The sequence below is a fragment of the Eschrichtius robustus genome, chromosome 11 (genome assembly GCF_028021215.1).
Source record: "Eschrichtius robustus isolate mEscRob2 chromosome 11, mEscRob2.pri, whole genome shotgun sequence".
Lineage (NCBI taxonomy): Eukaryota > Metazoa > Chordata > Mammalia > Artiodactyla > Eschrichtiidae > Eschrichtius > Eschrichtius robustus.
In genome coordinates, this window is record NC_090834.1 from 14956847 (window position 1) to 14979849 (window position 23003).

At 49.2% G+C, this 23003-nt stretch overlaps 1 protein-coding gene across 1 annotated transcript in view; it reads left to right on the forward strand.

The window, feature by feature from the left end:
* The window catches only part of DSCAML1 (DS cell adhesion molecule like 1), a 352019-nt gene that overhangs the window by 18247 nt on the left and 310769 nt on the right, over positions 1–23003 (forward strand). Inside the window, exon 3 of the mRNA XM_068555005.1 lies at positions 1096–1242. Within this exon, the coding sequence (XP_068411106.1) occupies positions 1096–1242 (147 nt within the window). The remainder of the gene's footprint in view (positions 1–1095; positions 1243–23003) is intronic.

A 23003-nucleotide genomic window follows, 5' to 3' on the forward strand; every position in this document is an offset into this window, starting at 1 on the left:
TGAGCATCGCCCTGGCAACCATGGCAGGGAGAGCAGGAGGGCACACAGCCCAGGTGCCTGCTGAGGGACAAGGTCGGGAAGCAGCGGGGCTCTGGCTGCACCAGCTCTGCTTGGCAGAGAAGAGGTGGAAAGACAGAGAGGGCCCCGGGGAGAGGCCAAGCGGAGGAGGACCAGAGAGAGGCCGAAGCAGGCCCCTCGGCCCTACCCCTAAGGTTGGTCCAGCCCACCCATGGGACCTGATACGCAGAGCACCTGCAGGTGACAGCACTCCAGAAGCCAGCCCTGGGACCGAGGCAGGAGGCCTCCACTGCACGCTGTGGTGGAAGGGATCTGCTGAAGCTGGGGGCAAGACTGGGGGTCAGGCTGTAGGCGGTGTCAGGGGGTGGGAGAAACCAGCAAGAATGCTTTGTTTTGGAGACTCTTGGAAATCGCCCATGTCTCTGGGGTTCGGTGTTTTCAGAGATCATCACTGTGTCAAGTATTCTCTCCCATTGTTCTTATAAACCACCGAGCCCTGCAGAAAGTTCTGTATGTCAACTACATTTTCCCAGGCTGCCTTTCATTTTGAAGTGGCACAAGAATCTGTTTTTAGATCATGTGTCACAGGTTTTCTTTTGGCAGATGATGGTCATCGTGGCCCAAACTCTTACCACCCTGGGCCCAGGAATCCTGTAGGAAATCAAGTGTGGTTTAATTAGAGGGATTCCGGCACTTTTGCTTAGAAGCCACACATGCCCTTGTTGAATACAATCCCATTGCAGGGCGTAGGTGCCGCCCTCCAGGCCCTAACAATCTAATGCATTTTGTTAAAACTCACCAAAATTGGAAAGGCTAGAAGTTGGATTTACTGTCCTGTAGAGGGAGGCTGGGTATTTCTGCGGGAGAGCGGGTGTCTGGTGGAGTGGGAAGGAGGTTGCTGGCGAAGGCAGGAATAAGACCTTGGCAGGAACTTCCGGGCGGGGCAAGCGGGAGGTGGGAAAAGAGGTGAAGGAAGTGTGGCCTGGGGTGCTGAGAGGTGGCTTTCGCAGGCCCCCCCACCGTGTCCTAGTCAAGCCTGTGACACCCTCTTCTTTCCGCCCCGCAATCTGTCTGCAGTTTTCAGGGAACCCTACACCGTTCGGGTGGAGGATCAAAGGTCGATGCGTGGAAGCGTGGCCGTCTTCAAGTGCCTCATCCCCTCTTCAGTGCAGGAATACGTTAGCGTTGTGTCCTGGGAGAAAGACACAGTCGCCATCATCCCAGGTAAGAGAGGACCGCGGGGCCTCATAGGCAGGGATGCTGGGGGGTGGGGGGCGGAAAATCAGCAGTACTGAGTTGGTGGTTGAGCTAACCCAGCTCTCGAGGTTGGTCCTGGCAAGTGGTTTTTTATTGTTCTGGTGGTGCTTTGGCAAAAAAGCGTCTTTGGTCTCGGCTTGGTGCGTCTCCGTGTGGGTGGGGAAAACCCACGTGCCAGCAGCCTCTGCGGCGTGTGTAAAGGTCCCATCAGACACAAGGTGGTCCTGCTCCCCCCAAGGAGTGGGGTCACTGTCTTTCCTGGCCACCGGCTATTTGATTGCCCTTGGCCTCAGGCATGGGAGGCAAGGCTGGAAGGACCTTATCTGTGAAAGACTGTGGGGAGAGGAGCGATAAGAGGCTGGTGTGCGGTCCGTGTTCCTGGGATTCTCGGAGGACCAGACTTGAGCGAGCATGCGTGTGGGACTTTTATTTCATGAGCTGCCTAGACGCTCCATCAGAATTCTAGCCGGCCTCACGCTAGAGGTGCCAGGTGTTGCAAAAAGAGGTTAATACCATGTTGTAGGGTCACCTCGTTAGAGCTGCCGTGATTGCAGGCCCTTCATTACTGGTTCCTATGCAGGGTTGTCCCTTCAACAGGAAAACAGGTCTGGAAATCTCAAGAGAGGACCTCAGATCCTCAAAATACCTCCAGGCCTCCAGTTACAAAACTGTGGGGTTTTCCCATCACTCCAGCATTTCTCCCTGCATCCCTGCACATTGCAGCAGCCTTGACACTTTTTCTTCCTTTCTCCATCAAGGACCTTGGTTTTCCTTTCTGTAAAATGGAGGCACTTGACCAGATGCTCCCTGAGTGCCCCCCCAACATTGATGGCCCATTGCTGGGCATATGAAATGGTTCTAGTTGCTCAAGGTCTTCAGGTTAGTTGGAGAAGACAGACTTCTATGCATGAAACCTATAAAGCTGGGATTCTTAATACTGCTACACAACTGAACCCCTGGGGAGCTCTTTGAAAAACACCAGTGCTTGGGCCCAACCCCAAATCAGCATCTTTAGCAGTAGAACCTGGGCACTAGCTGTTTTAAATCTCCTTGAGTGGCTCTGAGGTAGAGCTATAGGAGACGAACCAACGCTTCAACACCTTGACAGCCAACGTGGCAGGATACTTTTTTGAGACATTAATTTGTGTTTTGCTCTTGGAACTTTTTCCTTCTCTCAGTCCCAAGCCGATGGCCAGGCCGTTATGTCTCCTGGTCTCAGAGCTTGTAGTTGGACGGGAATCAGAAGCTACTTGAAGACACCTGCTCTTCCTGCCTTTTGTGAGCAAACAGGAAAGGTTAGGATGGGTGTTCTGGCCGGGGAGGAGAGCCTCTGAGGGCAGTGAACAGACAGGAGGCCATCGGATGCCAGAGGCAGGGTGGTGCTGTAGGCGGCTCACGGGGTATGGCGGGAGGAAGCGGTCGGACCTCAGAGGGGTGGCTGTGTGTGGCTCCCTGGGGTCTGGGACTGAGGCCGGGGTTCTTGTGTCCAAATGAGGCATGAGATGCACAGCCCAAGACCCACGTCCCTGGGGAACCCGCCAACAATGATGGGGACTGAATGTCCTGTCTCTCCAACAGAGTCACGTGGAAGGTGATGTAAAGAGCATAAAGACATGTGATATTTCTTATACACCTGAGTTTATGGACCAAGAGTTATACTCATTAAAACAATAATAATAAATTTTTGAGTGTTTCCTCTATGCCGGGCACTGGGCTAAGAAACTTTCATATGTGACCTCATTTTATCCTCACAAAAAGTCCCTAAGTGTATTTTTTTCCCCTTCCACTTTACTGAAGAGGAAACTGAAGCTCAAAAAAGTAAAGGGACTTCTGGGTCACACATGTTATCACGCAGAGGGCAGGGCTGGACCCAGGTCTGTCCTTTCTGCCTATGCCCTGAACTCCCGCACAGGACCACCTCCCGGGACCCGCACAAATGTATCCTATGAAGTGTCACTCTGAGTACAAGGGAGACTGTGTGCCCTAGGCAAGGAGAGCCTTGGCCTCAGGAAAGCGAAAAAGTCAATGCTGGTTTGTAGGGAAGAACTAAGTCAAGTGTAGTGATTATGAGCCCAGAATGTAAGATCAGACTGCCTGGGCTTGAAACTCACTCCTCTGGGCAAGTCTTTTACCTCCTTGGTGCCTCAGTTTCCCCAGTGATAATAAAATAGGGGTGATGATTGGCCTACTTCATTGGGTTCAAGTAACAATGAAAGGAGTTCATATATGTCAAATGTTTCAAACACTGCCCGCCACACACCGAGGATGGGCTGGGGCTGTGACGATGACTCTCGGGGGGATGGGAGCGCACCCCTCTTTGTATTGCCGAGTCCTGTTTAGGTGTGTGTATTTCTGTGTAGCAGGGTCTGTGTCCCCCACTAGACTGAGTTTCCCAAGGGTGGGACCTGGGTTGTTTTAGGGCACACATCCCTAGGCTCCTGACGCACCGCCTTGCACCCCCAGGACAAATGCTCACCAAATGTTCAGTGGGTGCGTGATGGATGATCAGGAGAGTTCTGAAAGAATATGGGAGGTATTGGGATAAGGCTGGGTGCAGTGGGCGTGGGGTAGTTAGAAGCTCAGCTCAGACAGGAGAGACGAAGATTAACCTGGCTCCTGTGTGGAGGCAGTGAGCTTCCCCCAGACTCACTGTAGTTAGTTGGTGCTTCAGGGCTGTCTTTGATGTCAAGCCTGGGCTGGTGGCCCCAAAGGACATAATTATCAGGGAAGTGGGCTGGTCGTTAATCTGCAGGGCTCTGTTACACGTTGGTTCTGTAGAACCTCTTCCTTTCCTTTAGCCTTGGAGAATTTTCCTCCCCTGCCCAGCCCTCCAGCCCCATCCAAAATCATTCTAGATCCCTCTACAGCTACGTTTTAGATCCAGGGATGGACTTTCTAAAGCGCATGAATCCACCTAACACCCTCCCAGAGGAATTCATGAGAACCAGAGGGAGTGGAGTTTTGCATCCTCCAGGCTCTAAAGATGAAGGGCTAGAACTTGGGCCCACCTGCTCCAGGCTTTAATGTTGGAAAATGCAAATTGTTTATTGATTTTTTTTCATAAAAATAGGATTCTCTGCTATCCATACCACACTGCCCTGTGTGTGTGTGTGCGTGTGTGTTTTGGCTGGGATGTTGGATGGCAGCTTCTCACGGTGGGGGGAGATTTAATGATGAGGTCACCTTGAGGTTAAGGAAGCACTTGGGAGCCTGAGTGACTTTCCTCTGACTCTTCAGGGGCAGCTTCTGGAGCGGGGAGAACGGTGTTGACTTTGATCTCTGGGTCTGCTGGGCTGGGCTCAGATCCTCCGCCAACCACGGGGCCATCAGGAGCAGGTGCGAGAGAGCAGGAGGAGGAACGGAGGCTGACGTGGGCCAATCAGGGCCCAGGAGACAACTCCTTGGGGAGGGTGGGTGCCCTGGGAGGAGGGGCCCGATGGGGTGGCTGCAGGCCCCTGTGAATGGTCTGCCTCTCTGAGGGGGTTTGGAAGGACTTAGAGGCTCGGGGCCTAAGCAAGCTCCATGAGTTGGGTATTGGCTCACGGGTTGGCCTTTCCAGCTGTCCACATTGGGAGGGCAGGCAAGCCTCCTGGAGCCTCCGCTGAAACTCTGTGCCTCTTTTGGGCTGTGCTTTTCGCAGGGTAGAGAGAGGCTGGAGAGACAGCCCAAAGTGCTACCTTTCTCAGAGGTAGCCCCTCTCTTCCTCCTCCTGCCTGCCTCCCAAGCTGATCAACTTCCTCCCATCGGGCTATTCAGAGATGTGTGTGTAAAAGCACAGAGTCTCTCACCTATGAGCTGACAGACTCCTACCCCTTACTTCTCTCCCGGGAGACCTGGTCTGGAGGTAAACTGGCTCTCCAGAGTGAGTGGGATGGGGGATAATAGGGCAAAGGGCTGTGCATAGACATAAATTAAAATTAAGGCCTCCAGTGAAGCCGGGATGTGGTTTAATTTCCCATCTGCATGATCACCATTACAATGCATGTTATTGGATATAAAGATAAATCCGGCCCTGTTCCTAATAGCTTTTAATTTCCACCAGACCTGATTATATAGATGCAGGCTCCTTGTGGGAATTTCCCAGCATGCTCTTCCCCAGCATCCTGACTGGCTGTCTGGGCCCCAGTGGGGAGTTTTGGACACTGCTCAGATGCGGGCCGGATGTATCTGCCGGTGCTGTGGAAGACAAGCCTGGAGCAGCTCCCTTGTCTAAGTGAATGGGGCTCTTGACTGCTGGGTTGTCATCCTGCCTTGGCCAGGTTGGGAGTGCACTGGGGACACTCTGTGTTGGGGGAGGGGAGAAGCGGGAGCAAGGAGAAACTGGCCAGAGGGGTCCTTTCAGAAAAGTGGGCAGTGCTCCCGGACCACAGGTGGGAAGGCAGTGAGCCCCCCACCCATCACCCACCTCCCTAAATGTCCCCAGGGTTCCAAATTGCTCGTGGTTCTTCGTACCTCTTTGCATTTGGTCTTGCGTCTCCTCTGCCTGGTCTGCACTGATCCCCTCTTCTCCTTATTGACACTGTACTCCTCTTCTGTCCTTTAAACTTGGTTCACGTGTGTCCCCTTCCACGAAGTTTTACGTAAGCCTCCAGCAGACCTATCAGTCCTCTGGTTCCATTCCTGGAGTACTTACTTCACGGTGTCTCACGTTAGAGGCTGTTGTTTCCGTCTGTCTGCTGCAGGAGGGTGTACAATTCCATCTTTTGCATCTCTTTATCCCCAGGGCCCTCATAGCACCTGTTAAAATAATAATAACAAGATTAATGATAATATTTATCATGTACTGAGACCTCTTTTGTGTTAGGCATTCTACATATATTATCTCTAATCCTCACAATAACCCTTTAAGATAGTTTTTTGTTTGTTTGTTTGTTTTTCCAGTTTTTATAAATGAGGACAGTGAGGCCCAGGGAAGTTAAGCAAATTAGCCAAGGCCACACAGCTAATAAGTGGCTTGGGTTTGAGCTGGGGTCCTCCAGGTTGTACTATTCCCCGCTGCCTCTCCAGAGCAGTTTCCTCATTAGGAACGGACTATTCCAACATAGGAGGAGGGCCTGTCCCTGTCTCCTGCACTTGCTCGGGGACAGAAACATGTCACCAGCCCTTGCCCTGGCCTCTGGCTCTGTGTGCCGTGACCAGAGGCTTTGGCTTTTCTGAAGGTCAACAGCTCTCCAGCTGAAAGATCAGTGAGCAGTCATTCTAACAAGGAGGTTTTATTGGGCACTGGCTCTGTCTTGGGCCCAGTGGGAGACACAAAGGTGGTCTGATCTGGGAATTTAGGATTCCATTCATGTTGTCAGCTCTGATGGGCAAGGATGGATAATTCCAGCACAGTAAGCAATCAAATATGATCTTGGTTTGCTATGGAATGCAGGGTCAACGTATTAATTGCATTTTGCTCCAGCTGATATTAAAGCTACTTTGATCCCATGAGTCTCCACCAACTTGGACAGGGGATGGCACAGATGAGAGAGAGCCCAGGTGGTGCTTGGAAACCAATTGGACACGTGTAGGCTACAGATGAATGGAGTCACTGATTATCAGAGCTAGAAGGGCCTTGGAGGTCACGTGGTCCAGCCTCCTCATTTACTGATAAAGAAACTCAGGCCCAGACCAGTGCCCTCTTACGCCCCTTCCCCCTTCTCTCCTGCTCATTCTCAGGGCACAGTACCTTAACTACTCATGGGGTGCTTTTTTTTTTTTTTTTTTTTTAACCACTGGACGTCTTTCCTTCTTTGTTTAAAACCTTCCCATCTTTTAAAGTCTGGTTCAAATACCCCCTTTTTCCCCCCATGATGTCTTTCCCAATTTCTGCTAAGAATGGATTTAAAACTCACCCAGATTAACCTCCTTCCAGGGGATCCTTTTCTGAAGTCCCTCCAAAATTTATCAGTTCCTTGCTGAAGACACTAATCGTATTTTGTCCTGTAATATTTTAAAATCTGTGTTATTCCCGCTATGAGAATGTCTAATCATCAAGAGCAGGAACTGTATTTCATTCAGACCCCTTTCCGCTCCAGTGCTCAGAAAAGATGATTAATGATGGTGATGAAATGACAGTCTCTTTTCCCCCTGCTGGACTGCCCTGTGGCAGGAAGGAAGGAAGACTGCCTAAGGTCACGTGGAAAATTGGTGGCATTGCAAGATCTAGACTTGGTGGTCCTTGGTCTCCATTACACCGAGCTGCTTCAGAGCTACCTTGACAGCGACCACTTCTGTGGGTTCCTCCTGTGACACTCTGTTGTTTAGATGCAAAATTGGGGATCTCAGCTCTTGACTACTTAGGGGCATGGAGAAAATGGGCTGGGATGGTCAGTGTGCTGATATGAAATAAATGATATGCTCAAGGCAATTTAACAAATGGGTGCTAGGCAGGGTCTCATGCCTTGCAGAGGAATTAAACTTGACCATGACCTCTTTCTTCCCTTCAGCAGCTCCTATCTAGGGGTTATAGTATCTTCCCAAGAAGAGATCCCCAGGAGGCTGGGATTCTTTCTGATGATGGCAGCCCAGCAAGGCTCATGAAGGGGAGGGGGGCCTTGGAGCAGAAATAGCACGTTGGGTGAGGTGACAGCACGGGGAAAGGCAAGCAGGAAAGGGGAGGATGGAGTGACCTGGCTGGAGGGTAAGTAGAAGTGGTGAGAGAGAAGTCTGGAAAGGATGCCAGGACATTTAATTCATAAAGGTTCTATCTAGTTCTAGGAAAAAAAAAAAAGAGGCAACCTGATAATAATGACTAATGATCATGGAGCACTTACTAAGTTGCCAGGCTCTGTTCTAAGCATTTTACATGTGTAGCTCATTTAACCTTCACAGCAATCTGAAGTTGAGGGGATAATCATTCCCCATATTAGAGATGAACAAACTGAGGCACAAAGACGCTAAGTGAATTGCCTAAAGTTATTAAGCAGTAGAGCTGCAATTTAAACTTTTCATCCAGACTCCATTATTTGTACTCCTGAGCTCTGTACTATGTTGTCTCATAAAAAATCAATATACAGAACATATATATATATTTTTTAAAACTGCTGAAAATCAACAAGAAAAAGACAACACAATAAAAAATTGGGTGACAGATACGAGCAGACAATTTACAGAAGAGGTAGAGGTAGGGGGGTGTAGCAGAAAGAAGTTGGGCTATGGAGTCTGCTGGTCCTAATCAGTGACCTTGAGCAAGTTACTTTCAAGGCCTCGGTTTTTTTCACCTATGAAATGGGGACAATGAAACCTACCGCACACAGAATCCTTTAGATGAAAGTTAGGCCTCTGGGGAGACTTGAATTCTCAGATGGAGAAAGAGTGGACTAAACTCAGCAGGGAAATTGCCCACCCAGCTTCATGCCATGGTCCAACCCTGGGCCGTGCTCCCCTGTCTGGGCACGGGGCTGGAGGCAGGACACGGGGCTAGAGGCAGGACACGGGTCAGCCAGGGACACAGCCTCCCAGAGGAGTGGTGGTAGTGGAATCACGGAATGGAGAATGGCTTCCCCTAAACGTGATCTTGAGAAAGCCATAAACAGCTGGGGTCAGACCTATGACCACTGTGGTGTTTTTAACTCATATAGGCCATGATGATATCTGGGCAGAAGGAGAGAAACAAAACGACTGTAGTATTATTAATCTCTGTATTCACTTGTGCCTTGCATGGTACCTGATCGGAATTATGTTGAGGAAGGAACGAAGGGGTGTGGTTCGGTACCAACCCAGCAAAGATCGACTCTACAAACCACCTGGGGCTCATCAGCTCAGTCTCAAACCCTGGTTCAATAATAACACTATACAGTTGATACGGTGCTTTTAGGCGATCTCGTTGGCTCCTCACAGGAACCCCCATTCCCTTCCCCATTTTACAGATGAGGAAACCGATGACACGGTGAGGTTCAAGGACTTGCGCATTTAGAAGAAAAGTCAGAAAAAGAGCAGATAAATACGTAGTGAGACATATGTGTATGCAGGGCCCTGTGACAGGCACCTGGATGTCATCCCATTGAATTCTTCTCTTAACCCTGTGAGGGGGGCGTGCTACCCCCATCCTTATGTGTAAAGAAGTGAGACTCAGGGAGGCCAAGCAATTTGCTCCGGGGCACACAGCTTCTCAGTGGCAGAGCCTGTGCTTGGACCCAGAGCTTCTGTCCCTAAAACCCAAGCTCTTTCTTTGTAACATACTTTAGTGACTCCGGCATGAGGGCTGTCCCAGGTACTCATGACAATTACTATTTCTCTCATCGAGGCAGTTGTTGAGAGGAAAAGGCAGCCGGCCCTTAATGTTGCTGGTGGTATTTGCTTATTGTTTGCTTTGATGGGGAAGGGAGCCTCGTCTTCCTCCTCGGAGGGCAGAGAGAAAAATCCCACCTTCTAATGCCTTAACACATGCTTTGCAGGTTAGAGATTACAAGGAAGCATTCAGAAGCAGCAAAGGAATTCTCTCCTAAGTCAGATGGCCTAAATTGAAATGATAATCATAGTGATAATAATAGTAAGAAAATAAGTGATCAGTTATTGAGCTCTTATGTGGTAAGTGCTTTTCACAAGTCATTTCATTTCATCTTCATAAGTGCGCTACGTACTAGGTGGTATTATTATTTCCATTTTGCAGAAGAGGAGCCTGAGGCAGAGAAGCTGGTCACCTGCCCAAGGCCATGTGGTGTGGCAGGATCTGAGCCCAGAGAGGTTTGATTTCAGCTCTTAGAGGTGACCTGGGCCACCTCGCAGCTGTGCCCTGATGCCTGTGTCATCTTTCACTTATATAGTGCTTTCTGGTTTATAAAGCAGATTCACAGGCAGCATCTTATTGAACCCTTCCAACCCCATCTGAGGGTGACACATTCTTAACTTCACTTAATAGGCAGGGAAGCCAAGGCTTGGGGGAGCTGAAGGGCCCTCCCAAGTTTACACAGCCAGGGAGGTGGGTACCAGATCTCCAGTTTGATGCTTGCATCCAGGAGCTCTTGAGGCCCCACCCGGAGTGCATGCCCACAGCTCCTCAGCACCTCTGCCAGTCTCCCGGTGGGCGGGCTGCTCTGCATTTGCTTGCCAGTTGGTTGGTTCCAGAACTATCAGCTGCGGCTCCTCAGTCAAGCAGAAATGTCTGTGTTCACAGGTGCCTCTGGAGGCGTACGTATGTGTCATGTTTTGCTTTTCCATTTAGTTCATGGCAGGTGCTGCATTTCCAGAGCACCCACTGGGTGAATTTCAGGAGATTTAAGACAATTGCAGGCAAACACTCTGCCCTGGGATCACACCGTGGCAGTGGACGCAGAACAAGCGGCATTGTTTCGTAAAGTTGGCACCTCTGTAAGTTACCCTGAAATTAGAGCAGAATTCTTTATAGAAGGTTATCCTACACATAAATCATCATTAGACTACCTCATTTTTGTTTAATGCCTACCTAACTGTGCTGTAGTCTAAAAATGTGTGTTTAGTGAAGTCAAGGGTTGCAGGGAAATTATAGGGTTTTCAAAAACCCATTTGCTTTGCTGGTGCTCACATCAGAATCAATCTTGCCTTTAGTTCTCAATCTCATTGCAAACATGCAGTATTGCTCGCCAGATTCTGGCATTTAATGTAGGGTAGCGTTTATTCAGAAGAAGCCAACGGTGCTTACAGAGTGGTAGAGCTATGTATAGATGGCACTTCCTGCCAAGCCTGTGATTTTGAACTCTGTTGCGTATCAGTGAGACTTCGCCGCAAAAGCTGGAACCATGTGGGACCCGGCAGAGCAGAGGCCAGAGCTGGATGGCGGTGGTATTGGGAGGGGAGCTGGTATTCATCACGCCACAAGCCTCACTGTGCCAGCACATAGTAGGTGCTCAGACAATGATTGTTGAGTACCTGGAGGAATGTTTAACCAGGAAGGTGACCGACCCGTGGATTAGGTTGTAAATGAGATGGATTTAAATGAAGGGAAGGATGTGGTTCTGTGGCTGCTAGAATAAAGCCTTCATTTGCTCTTGTGATGCCCCACATCAGCAGGACCTACTTGCAGCCCCTTTGTGGTGGAGGGAAGCTGTGTAGCAAAGCTGAAAGGGTGTGGGCTCTGGCCTCAGAGATACTTGGGCTCAAATCCGGTCTTGCTCCTTCCTTGCCGTGTGACCTTAGTTAAGTCCTTTAACCTCTCCGAGCTTCAGTTTTCTCACATGAGAGGAATAGAAATTATGTACTTTTTCTCTACAGGGAAAACATCTTTTATGTATAGTTTATATATTTCTATATAGATCTACTTTCTACATATAGATCCTTTCTCTATCTGTAGGTTTTCAATTTTTCCTAGTTCTGAGCAGACACATGATTAACTGCCCAGGATTAGTCATCTTCTTCTTGAGACCTGGAAGGTCTCTCTGTGAGGAGTGAGATTCCAGGAGTGAGTGTCCAGGTGTGAGTATATAGGGGTGAGCATCCAGGAATAAATATACAGGGGGATGGGCTTAGCTCTCATTACCCTGGAGGTCACTTGGCCTTCAGGGTGAAGGGCACAGGTTAGGAAAGTTAGGAGACAACTCGCATACCGGGTCAGAGGCAGGGTAAGTCCTTCGTGTTACCCTGCATGGCTGAAGCCCACTCCCTAACATTATAACCTTGGCTTTTGTAGTCTACCTGTCATCTTGCTGTGTGCAGAATTCTCAGGAGTTTAGGCATGTGTCTTTTGGGGCTGCCGAGCCTGCCTTTTGCAGTGGAATGCAAAGCCAGTTGGAACCAGGAACAGCCCCCTGCCTTCCAGTACAGAGGGCGGTGGGGCTCAGAGGCTTCCTGGAAACTGGGAGTGTTTTCCTCTCACACATGGAGACCCCCCCCCCCACTCCCCTCCATTTCAAGGTCAGAGCATATCTTTAGGGACCTGGAATCTGCCAGAATCTGGACCGTCAGCTGGGAAGCAGACGACAGAGTGGGAGACAGAAGCCTATGACAGTGAGTGGCATTGGGCAGCCAGGCATCGGATGACCTTTGTCCTCTGTGTGGTGGTCCGGTGGGCTCTTGGACTTTGTGAAGCAAAGGAATCCCTTCTAAGAGCACATGGCAGGGGTGCCTCTTCACCGCCCTTCAGAATGGGACACAGAAGAGGAAAGGGCTTGTATCTAGAATATTCCAGAGCCTGCTGTTCCTGACATAGGCCGAGGCAAGCAGTTGTGCGAAGCCCAGTGGGTTACAGGAAGAGACAAAAACTCCATCAGGCTGTTCCTGGCAATGCCATGTCTTAGGTTGACTTCATCCCCTGAATCTCTCTAGATGGCTGTGTTGGCATAAGCAACAGTCAGTTGGTTGAATTTTCAGTTCATTATTTAATCTAGCAAATGTTTTTTGAGCACTTCCTGTGTGCAAGATGCTGTGTTATTAGACAGTGATTCCCAAGGGTCTTTGCTTGAGGATCTCAAGGGATTTGGAGAAGTTCCTCTTTCCGCACACCAAAGAAACTCATTTTAATTATAATACATATGTGCGTATGTATATGAATAATATGCACGGTGTAACTTGTACATATTGACGACACAAACATATGTACTCACCCTCACTCTTCTTTGCCTGTGGAGAGGGGTGAGAGATTCACCTAGAATCTAGACCCTCAGAAACACCCCACCGGGTGGAGACCGGGGCAGACACCTTGGCCCTCTGTCCATGGGAAAGAGCATAGCCACGGGAGCATCTAGGTCAGAAGTGTGTCTGGGTGAGTGTTCAGGTCTGGACCTTTTCTCCTGAGCAAAGAGGACAACTTCTCGTTCCCTCTTCATCTTCCGGGTCGGAATGTGGGTGGCCCACATGTTCTGAATTTCATGGACAGTTTTGGATGGATCACTAGTGAGGCCTATTCGGTTCAAAAAGGGTAAACAGAAGCATGGAGGATGTGGGGGATGATCTGCTTATCTTCAGGGGACTTGCTGTCTGACAGGTAGGATGAACTTGGGACACAGGTGATCCCAACATGAGGCAGAGTGTGATGAGGAAACACACAGCCTCTGGGGGCTCAGAGGCGGGAGCCCCGTCTTCTATGATGAGTGCAGACATTGTGTAAGGTGACATTTCCCATGGGTCCTAGAGGATGGATGTTTTGGCAGGCGGGGCTCCTGCAGGGGAGACTGCTCTAGACCTGTCAGCTCACAACTTTAGAACCACCTGGGGAGCTTTTTAAAAAAACACCAATGGCCAGACCCCACCCCAAACAATTAAGTAAGGATTGCTGGGGGAAGACCCAGGCATCTGTATTTGTGAAAGCCCCCTGGGTGCATCTGGTGAGCAACTGGGTTGCAAAACCCTGTTCTGTGTACAGGAGGCCACGGGGGTGAAATCTGGGAGCAGTGAGAACAAAGGCTGCGCTCTTGGGGGAGAAAAGCCAGGTTTGGCTGCAGCTCGGGATCCATCTAAGGGTGGGGTGTGGTTGAAGCTGCATTGAGTGCGTGGAATGGAAGGGCAGTGGGGAGCCACTGAAGATTTTGAGTAAGAGTGTTCTGCAAGGACTTTTGGGAGTTGGTCTTCAGTGATTAAGGATGTTCCCAGAAACATGGCGATCATCCCTGCTCAGCCCCCTGGAACCCAAGTCAACCCTCGGATTTCCTAAGAATGATCACTGGGCCTCCTTCAGGCCGGTGGGCTGCAGGCAACCTCTGTCCTGCACCCCACACTCCCTCTTTTTCTCCTGTCTCCTCTCCAGGGGGCTGTCCCATAAGCCAGGGCACTGGCAAGGTGAACGCAGGAGCTTGCCAGCGAGGCCTGTGGGAAGAAAGGCCCCATAGCGTCACGCAGTTTAAGCAATATGGGGGTCTAAGGCAAGCTCAACAGGCTCTTTATAATATTAGTGAGTAGATCTGTATTGTGCTTTTAGAGTTTACAGGACACTTTGACTCTTGTAACAATCCTGTGTGAAACAGTTATCCCCATTTACAGATGGGCAAACAGAGGCTCAGAGAGATTCAGTGACCTTACTCTGCTGCCTCTCTTATTTCTCCTATTACTCTGCTGCCTCTCTAATTTCCCTTCTACTTGAGAGAAGAAAACCTTCGTAACAGAGGCAGGGAGCGCTGCGGGCCAGCGTTTATTCAGCCACTGGGCTGACACTGTGCCAGGCACGGTCACAGCTGTGACCTCATGTTTTAAAGACAGAATATCTCTTCTGTTTCCTCATGGTCTGTGGCCCATGAAGAATGGGAAAATACTTGGCTCCACCGGCAGTTAGATGACTGGATAAATAAAACCATGAGACCACTATTCCAGGTCTATTTCAGGAGTGTACCTCATCAAGGCCCTTTTGTTGTTTGATCTCATTTTATTCTTGTGACAGGTGGTGTCAGCCCTACTTTCAAATGAGGAAACTGAGGCTCAGAGAAATACCTTTCTCTGGCCAGGTAGCAGAGTCAGAGTGGCAGGCGAGGCCACGCTGTGCAGAGTGCATTGACGCTGCACTGACTCGTTGTATGGAATTGGGGGAGGGGGAGGTAATAATAAAACACATAGTACCTGCCTTGCCACTATGGAGAACAGTATGGAGGTTCCTTAAAAAACTAAAAATAGAGATACCATATGATCCAGCAATCCCACTCCTGTGCATGTATCCAGACAAAACTCTAATTCAAAAAGGTAAATGCACCCCAATGATCGTAGCAGCACTATTCACAATAGCCAAAACATGGAAACAACCCAAATGCCCGTCAAGAGAGGATTGGTTTAAGACGAATGTGTGTGTATTACACACACACACACACACACACACACACAAAATGGACTATTACTCAGCCATAAAAAAAGAATGAAATAATGCCATTTGCAGCAACATGGATGGACCTAGAAATGATCATACTAAATGGAGTAAGTCCAACAGAGAAAGACAAATATTATATGATATCATTTTTATGTGGAATCTAAAAAAGAATACAAATGAATCTATATACAAAACAGAAATAGACTCACAGGCATAGAAAACAAGCTTAAGGTTACTGAAGGGAGGATAAATTAGGCGTATGGGATTAACAGACACAAACTACTAAACATCAAATAGATAAGCAACAAGGATCTACTGTATAACACAGGGAACAATATTCAACATCTTGTAATAACCTATAACGGAAAATAATCTGAAAAAATATATGTATATATAAAACTGAATCACTTTTCTGTACACCTGAAACTAACTAATACAATATTGTAAATCAACTATACTTCAATTAAAAAACAAACAAACCACATAGCATTTGCCATGTGCCAGGCACTATTCAAATTGCGCTATACAAAGTAACTTGTTTAATCCTCCCAGTATCATGATAAGGTAGGTAGAATTATCATCCCCATTTTAAAGATGAAGGAAATGAGGAACATAGAGGTGAGGTAACTCACATAAGGCCATGCAGCTAGTAAGAAGTAGAGTGGGGACTCCATTCCAAGCCATCAGGCACCAGAGCCCATGCTTCATCTCTTGACCATGCCATGTGGGTCTCCTAGTTTCCTGTTCCAGGCTGTTCCACTGGACTGGGTTAGGAGGAGGAAGGGAAAACAGAAAAGGCAGGCTTCAGTCTGGGGGCTGGGTATGCAGATCCGAGGCGGCCTCATCTGGAGGGGGCGTGTCCAGGTGTGAGACCCCACTCTGGAGGCTGGGTGTCCAGCTGTGACCCCTTTAGGCATCATTCTGGTCTCTGCCTCTTCCCTCTCTCCTTTGGATCATTTGTCTGATGGTCACCAGCTTCCCCAGAGCCTGGTAAGGATCAGGCTAGAAAAGTGGGCAGGGGGGGCCTGGGGTTTCCTGTTCCAGCTGTCTCACAAAACGGTTTCATGCCCTTTCTCTGGATGTCAGTTTCCTCATATGTAAGTGAAAGGGCTGAAGCGGATGATCTATAGACCCCTTCAGTTTAACAGATTCTCCCGAGCTCCACGTGCCCTCCATCATGCTGGACACTGGGTACACGGTGACAGGTCTGTGTCCTGCTGGGGAGACACACATGGTAAGAAAAGAGCTCCAGCAGGTATATTCCTTAAAGAAGCTCTTGCACAGGTGCAAGACAGGCATTGTCATGGCAGCAGTGTTTGTGATAGCAAAAGAACAGAAACCAATACGGATAAGTTAAATCTGTTACATTCCTACGATGAAATACTGTACTGCAGAGGAAATGCATGAACCAGAGCTTTACAAATCAACCTGGACACGTCACTGAAACATGTTGAGTGGAAAAAGCACATTGCCGAAGGAGGCGTACATTACGGTACCATTTGCATAAAGTTTGAAAACATGCAGAACGGTATCCTGTATTGTTTCTGGATACATACATATGTAGCAAAAATATCAAAACATGCAAGAGAATGATAAACACCATATTTAGGGTAGTGCTTACGTCTGAGGAAGGAGACAGTGGGCTCATGGAGGGCAATATAACTGTTTTCAGAATGTCTTATTTTTTAAAATGTTTCTTCTAAAACAGATCAGAAGAAAATACAGTCAAAGTAAACATGGATATTTTCATATTATTTTTTTCCTTTTTCTATAGGCATGCTATATTTCATTAGCAAAGTACCCATATCCATACCATATGCAAAATGCCAGGAGAGGGGTGAGGTCGCAGGCTGGGTCCCTCTGTGACATTCTAGGGCTGGGGGGCTGAGAGCGGAGAGGGGAGGTTGGAGGTGAAAGTAAGATTTGGGGGCTGATCCTCAGGGGGTGGGGGTCTGTGGTCGTGGGGCCGGGGAGGGGCGAGTACACAGCGTGCATCTCAGCTATGCCCTAGTTCCTGCTGCCTCTGCCAGGGCCACCTTGGGCAGGCTTGGTGCTCAGCAGCTATTAAATAACAACAGTGAAAATAGGGTAAGTATAAGAGGAGGAGAGGTGTATCTGCCTCGGGATCCCACTGTCATCTGTTTCCCAGTTTAATGAGAGTCTGGAGACCCAGCATGAGGCCACTAAAAATTAAGAATATCGGGAGTATTCATAGGGCTACGAGGTCCCTTTGCTCTGTGATTTCCGAAGCTGGGAACCGAGGAGCATCCTGGCAGCCATCCACCCGTCCTTCTGCCCTGAGGGGCAGTCAGTCAGTGTCAGAGCCCAGCTGGATAGGGACAGGTGACTGGGGGTTGGGGGGAGATGCCCAGATAATTACCTCCTTTGAGAAGTTTACTCCCAATTCCAGCTCAAATTACAAGAGAAGGCTGGGAGCCCAGGTCAGGGCCAACAGGGAAACCTGAGAGAGAAAAGTGATCTCCCGGTGCTCCTGGGGCCTGGAGAGCACAGGGTGTGCTGGGCGGAGGGTGGGCGGGCAAGGATCACCACATGCTGCCTTCTAGAACACCTAGCTCTATTCCAATTTGCCCTGAAACACTGATTTCCCCTGTCCTGCCCTTCTTCTGTTTCCCCAACCCTCTTACATACCCAAGTTCCCAGGTGGTACATGCAGATGGTAGAATTGGTTTTTCAGGGCTGGAAGGGGCCTTGAAAGCCATGGAACTCAGTCCCCTGCTCATTATATAGATGCCCTTTGTGACCTTGACTGGGCCTGAGACCCAGGCCTCTAGAAGCATCCCACTATAGGATGAGGGCGGCTGTCATCCTCAACAGGGTGGATTTGGGTTGAGACTCTCCAAGGTATGGAAGGATTGCCAGCATTTTCAAAGAACACACTAGCGTGTGTATCAGGGTGTGTGCGCAGGACAGAGTCTGTACCTTGTTTATCATAAGCAGGCAGATAACAGACGTGTTCCTGAAAAGTGAGGTCTCAAATCTCATCTGAAAACGGATGAGTGCTCTTTTTAGGATGAGTGCTCTTTTAGGTGATGAGTGAATCGCCTTGAGGTGATGTTGGCAAGCATGGGAAGAGTTGGGCAGGCTTTGCTGATACAAAGAGACACCAGGACAGCCTTTTTAGGAAGCAGTTTGGTAGTAGGTAGCTGAAGCCGTAAATGTCCATGTCCTTTTGGGCTCTATCCTTAAAAAGGAACCAAAGATGACAGTAAAGATTTCTGTTAGCTGCAATGTTATTTACAACAGTGGAAACAAAATCCTACATATCCAGTAATAGGAGAATGATTAAATAATTTATGATACAATAATCGAAATAGTCTAATACATTTTCAATTACTTGAAAAATCATAATAAGATGTTAAGCGGAAAATAGATCATATACATATGGTAGGATCCCAATTGGTTAAAAAATACACACACACATTCACACATATATCATAGATGGATATCCTGACCTACTTCAAAGCTATTAGTGATTGCTATGGTTCTTTCTGGGTGGTGAGATTAGGAGTGATTTCTGTCTTCTCTTTTATAGTTTTCTACATTCTGTGAGTATGTTTTGAGGAGATTAAATATGAAGTGGTTTTGAAAAGCCATATTTAAGTGTAGGTACCTTGCAAAGTAGCGGCTGCTCTTTCTAATTTAGGAAGTTCCTCCTTTATGAAGTTCCTTCTTATGTTGGGCTAAAATCTGCTTTCCTGAAATTCATCCCTTAGGTCTTCACCCAATCCCCTGCCCACCACCACCCCCCCAAAACTTCCACAGAATTACAGAGTTTCCTTCTTTCTCTGTGGCACCCTCTGTAACTGAGGACACCACCATCCTCTCCTGCACCCCCCGCCCCGCCCAGTGTCCCATCCTCCTGGCTCACGCAACCTGTTTCTGCAGCAGGCCCTTGTATGATCTCATCTCATCTCCTCCTGGGTGCCACCTCTGGTCGTACTCCAGTTTGTCAATGTCTTTCTCAAAACCCAGGCTCAGAGTGAATGCCCTGCACCACAGATGGTAGGAACAGAGGGTTCCATGACACCCTCGCCCCCTCCTTGGTTGGAACATGCTGTTTCCACCAGTGCAACCTGGGATCTGCTTTCGCATCATCCACCTCGTGGAGCTGGTTGTTCCTGAGCTTCCTGGCTCTCAGCGGTCCTGGGCCCTTTACCTAAATCTCTCAACTTCCTCATTTCTAACATAAGAATATTACTCTATAACCCGGATATCAATAGGATGGTCCCTGCCTCCTAAAAGCTATAAAAGTTGCCTCTAATTTTAATTCCACATCCTTGGGAAAGTCCTATGTCCTTCCCAAGATGTCTGCAAGTTCCAGGAAGGTTTATGGTCTCATAGCTCTCACTGATTCCTGCTTCCCAACTCTTCCGAATCCTAGTTCTTTGCTCTGTGTTTCGGGGATGCTTTATCTCTGTCCTGCTGCTGACCAAATGTGGCCTCAACCTCCTTCCTGATTTTCACAGAAGTCCCACCCTCACATAGGCCTGCATGTATTTTGCAGACCTTCTGTGAGCTTTTGGGTGGCCGGGTGACAGGGACCACAGACAGTCATCCCCAGGGGTCCATTGGGCACCTGCCATGTTGAGTGGTCTTCCTTCTGTGGTGGTGGGTTGCCAATCCCATCTCTGAGAGGAGCCCAGAACCACTTTTCCCTTTTCAACTTCCCAAATTAACCTTCTAACAGGATTCAGAGGGTCACTGGGATCTTTCGCACAATTTCAGGGAGTATGTTGACGTTGACATATGTTAATACCTTTAATAGTGAGAAAACCTGTGAGGGCTTGTTTCCTTCTCCCTCCCTCCTCTGATGCTTTACCAGAGAGCAGGGCACTCCTGCTCCCAGGACAAAGGGCCTTTCCCGCAGGTGGTAGAGGGCGTAACAGCGACTCCAGACACACCAGGGGCTGTGGTTTCAGTGAGACAGGTACAGGTGTGACGTCTCATCTTTATGATGGGTGGGCGACAGTCTGCGGCCAGGTGCTCCTTTGTTTTGATAGTTTCAGCCCCAACACTTGGAGAAATTTATAATCTGATTTTGTGACTCAATGAAAAGGAAACGTCAGAATTTCTTAAGTTTAAAAAACAAAACCAAGAACTATTTAACGTGGCCCATTTTGCATTTCTGACTTGACTCTGCAATTTGATTATAGTCAAGAGGAAACTTTGTCTGGTTGGCATTCCTGAGCAAGTGGGAATCCTCCAAAGGCTTGAAGCTCTGATGTAGGAGAGAGAGAGCAAGCCGGAGGAAGCAGGAGACTGACGGGGACTGGGTCTCAGCTGGGTCTCACCTTGGGCAATTACTTACCTCTCGGAACTTCCTCATCTATAAAATGGGGATGCTGATGGGAGTTATTACTTTACTAGTGTTATGTCATTGGCTATACCTACCTCAACCAGGAGCCCAGACCAGCTGCTAATATTTCCCTGGGGGATCTGCCTCCTTTTAGGGCAGTTCTTCCTTAAATCTCTCTTCTATCATAAATTAGCATTCACATAATCCACATTCCCTCTCCCTGGTCTTATGAGTGTTGTATCTTTCCTTACCAGCCCTGGACAAATCATTTGGGGCTCCACAGAGAAAGAGGAATTAAACTCAAGTGCTGTCTAGTGACTTACAATAGAAGCCACTGAAGGCTTTTTTTTTTTTTAATTAATTAATTAGTTAATTTATTTTTGGCTATGTTGGGTCTTCGTTTCTGTGCGAGGGCTTTCTCTAGTTGTGGCAAGCGGGGGCCACTCTTCATCGCAGTGCGCGGGCCTCTCACTGTCGTGGCCTCTCTTGTTGTGGAGCACAGGCTCCAGACGCGCAGGCTCAGTAGTTGTGGCTCACGGGCCTAGTTGCTCCGCGGCATGTGGGATCTTCCCAGACCAGGGCTCGAACCCGTGTCCCCTGCATTGGCAGGCAGATTCTCAACCACTGTGCCACCAGGGAAGCCCCACTGAAGGCTTTTGAGGCATTGTTTCCTTGGACTGACAGATCTCAGAGTCTGGAGCCCTAGGGCAGTGCTTCCCAACCGTTTTCACTTCTCAACATGAGTAGAAAAAGATACTATTGATCTGGCATATTGGGGCAAAAGGAGAAGGTTGCCTACAATGGAGGTGAGTGGTTCCCATGGATGGTGGTGGGGATCTGCCTGCCCCAGGTCCCACCCCGACTCATCTAGGGCCGAGGGAGCTCTTCACATGGGTCACCCACCTGTGGAGTCGGGAGGAGACCGTGGGGAACGTATTGGGTAGGTAGGAAGGCACCTATAGGTAGAGGAGGGGCGTCAGTTTGGCACCTGTGAGTTTCCATGGGCAAGGAAGTGCCATGACAGGGTGGAGTGGCCCAGGTAACTTCCCTGCCACTCCTTCTCTTTTTCTTCCTCCTCCATCTCCGCATGACTCCTCCCAAAAGGGACTTTAATTATAAAGTCACTGTTTCAAGAATAGCTAAAAGGAGGTGAGCCGGTGAGTTGTCACCAACAGCTTTCAAATCCCTGTTTCTTCTGCCGGTAGTGGAGAAGGATCCATCATGGCCCGTGGTCCTTCCTTCACCTACTTCCTAGGAAGGTGTGTGTATGTTGATCCATCCACCCACCCCCCCACCCATCCACCCCCGCTATACCCTCTGGATCTGGGCCCTGGCCCTCAGTATAGTCATAGCTCAGACGACAGTCAGGGGAAGCTTCCCTTCTCAAGGAGAACTTTCGACATGAAGGTGGGGAAGATCAAGGAGCAGTGGCTGTTGAGGGGAAAGGGTGATGGAGACAGAGTGACGGCAGTGAGTTGAATTAATTCCCTGGTGTCAGATTTAATGAAGGGCTGCCTTCTGTGCTGCCTCAGAAAGGCACATCCTGGAGTGATCGGTGCTGGATGCACGCACAGCTCCAATTAAGAGTTTCTGCATCTCGCAGGGCTGGGCTGCCTTTGAATCTCTAGACGTGGGGGCTTTTCGGCCCCCTCCCCCTTCCAGGCTTGCACAGCCCTCATCCAAAAATCAGGGATCTTTGCTTCTCTTAAAGGGAAAGAACTCAGGGATCTCTTTTAGCTGAGTACATACATTTCTGGTGGCCCTTTCTGCTTCTCCTGTCTCCCTTAGTTGTCCTTAGGTAAGGTCCAAGCCTCTCTTTTGCAAACAATGCCTATTTCACCTGGTCCCCAGTGACTGAATCCTAGAATCACAGAGGCTTAGCACTGGGAGGGGACCTTGCAGGTAACCGAGTCCAGAGTCCCAGGGTCAGTGGCAGCTGGGGCTAGAACCAGGCTCTCTGAGACCATCTCCCTGGCCTCCTGTCTCTGTTCTGGCAACACTCAAGAGTGAGCAAGGGCTACATCTAAGCCCCACTAAGTCACAGGTCTCAGCTGCCGATTCAAAGTGATGCCCACAACCATTGCAACTTACCCACATATCACACTTGACAATCGACAAAAGTGTACACGCATCATCTCATGTTATACGTGCTGCGCTGAAGGCCAGGGCGATACTCTTACCCTTGGGGCTGAATCCCAGCTCAGCCACTAACTAATACGTGACCTTGTGCTACTTCTAATGCTTAACTTCTCGAAGCCTCCTTGTCTCATTTGAAAGTCAAGAATAATAACACTTATCGCACAAGTTCACAACAGACTAGACTCTTGTTTTGTGGATGAAGAATAAGGCTCTGAGATGAAGTGACGTGCCCCCAACACAGTGGCAATGAATGTCAAAGGGGGAACCAGAGCACAGGGCTTCTCTGTGCTGTGTTTGCATCACCTTTTGCTACAATGAAGTTGCCGCCCTCCCTCCTCCTCCTCCTCCTCCCCCCTCCCCCTCCCCTCCCCTCCCCTCCCCTCCCCTCCCCTCCCCCTCCCCTCCCCTCCCCTCCCCCTCCCCTCCCCTCCCCTCCCCCTCCCCCTCCCCTCCCCTCCCCTCCCCCCTCCCCCTCCCCTCCCCTCCCCTCCCCTCCCCTCCCCTCCCCTCCCCCTCCTCCCCCTCCTCCCCCTCCTCCTCCTCCCCCCTCACCAACATCCTCCTCATCATCTCAGCTACCATTTATTG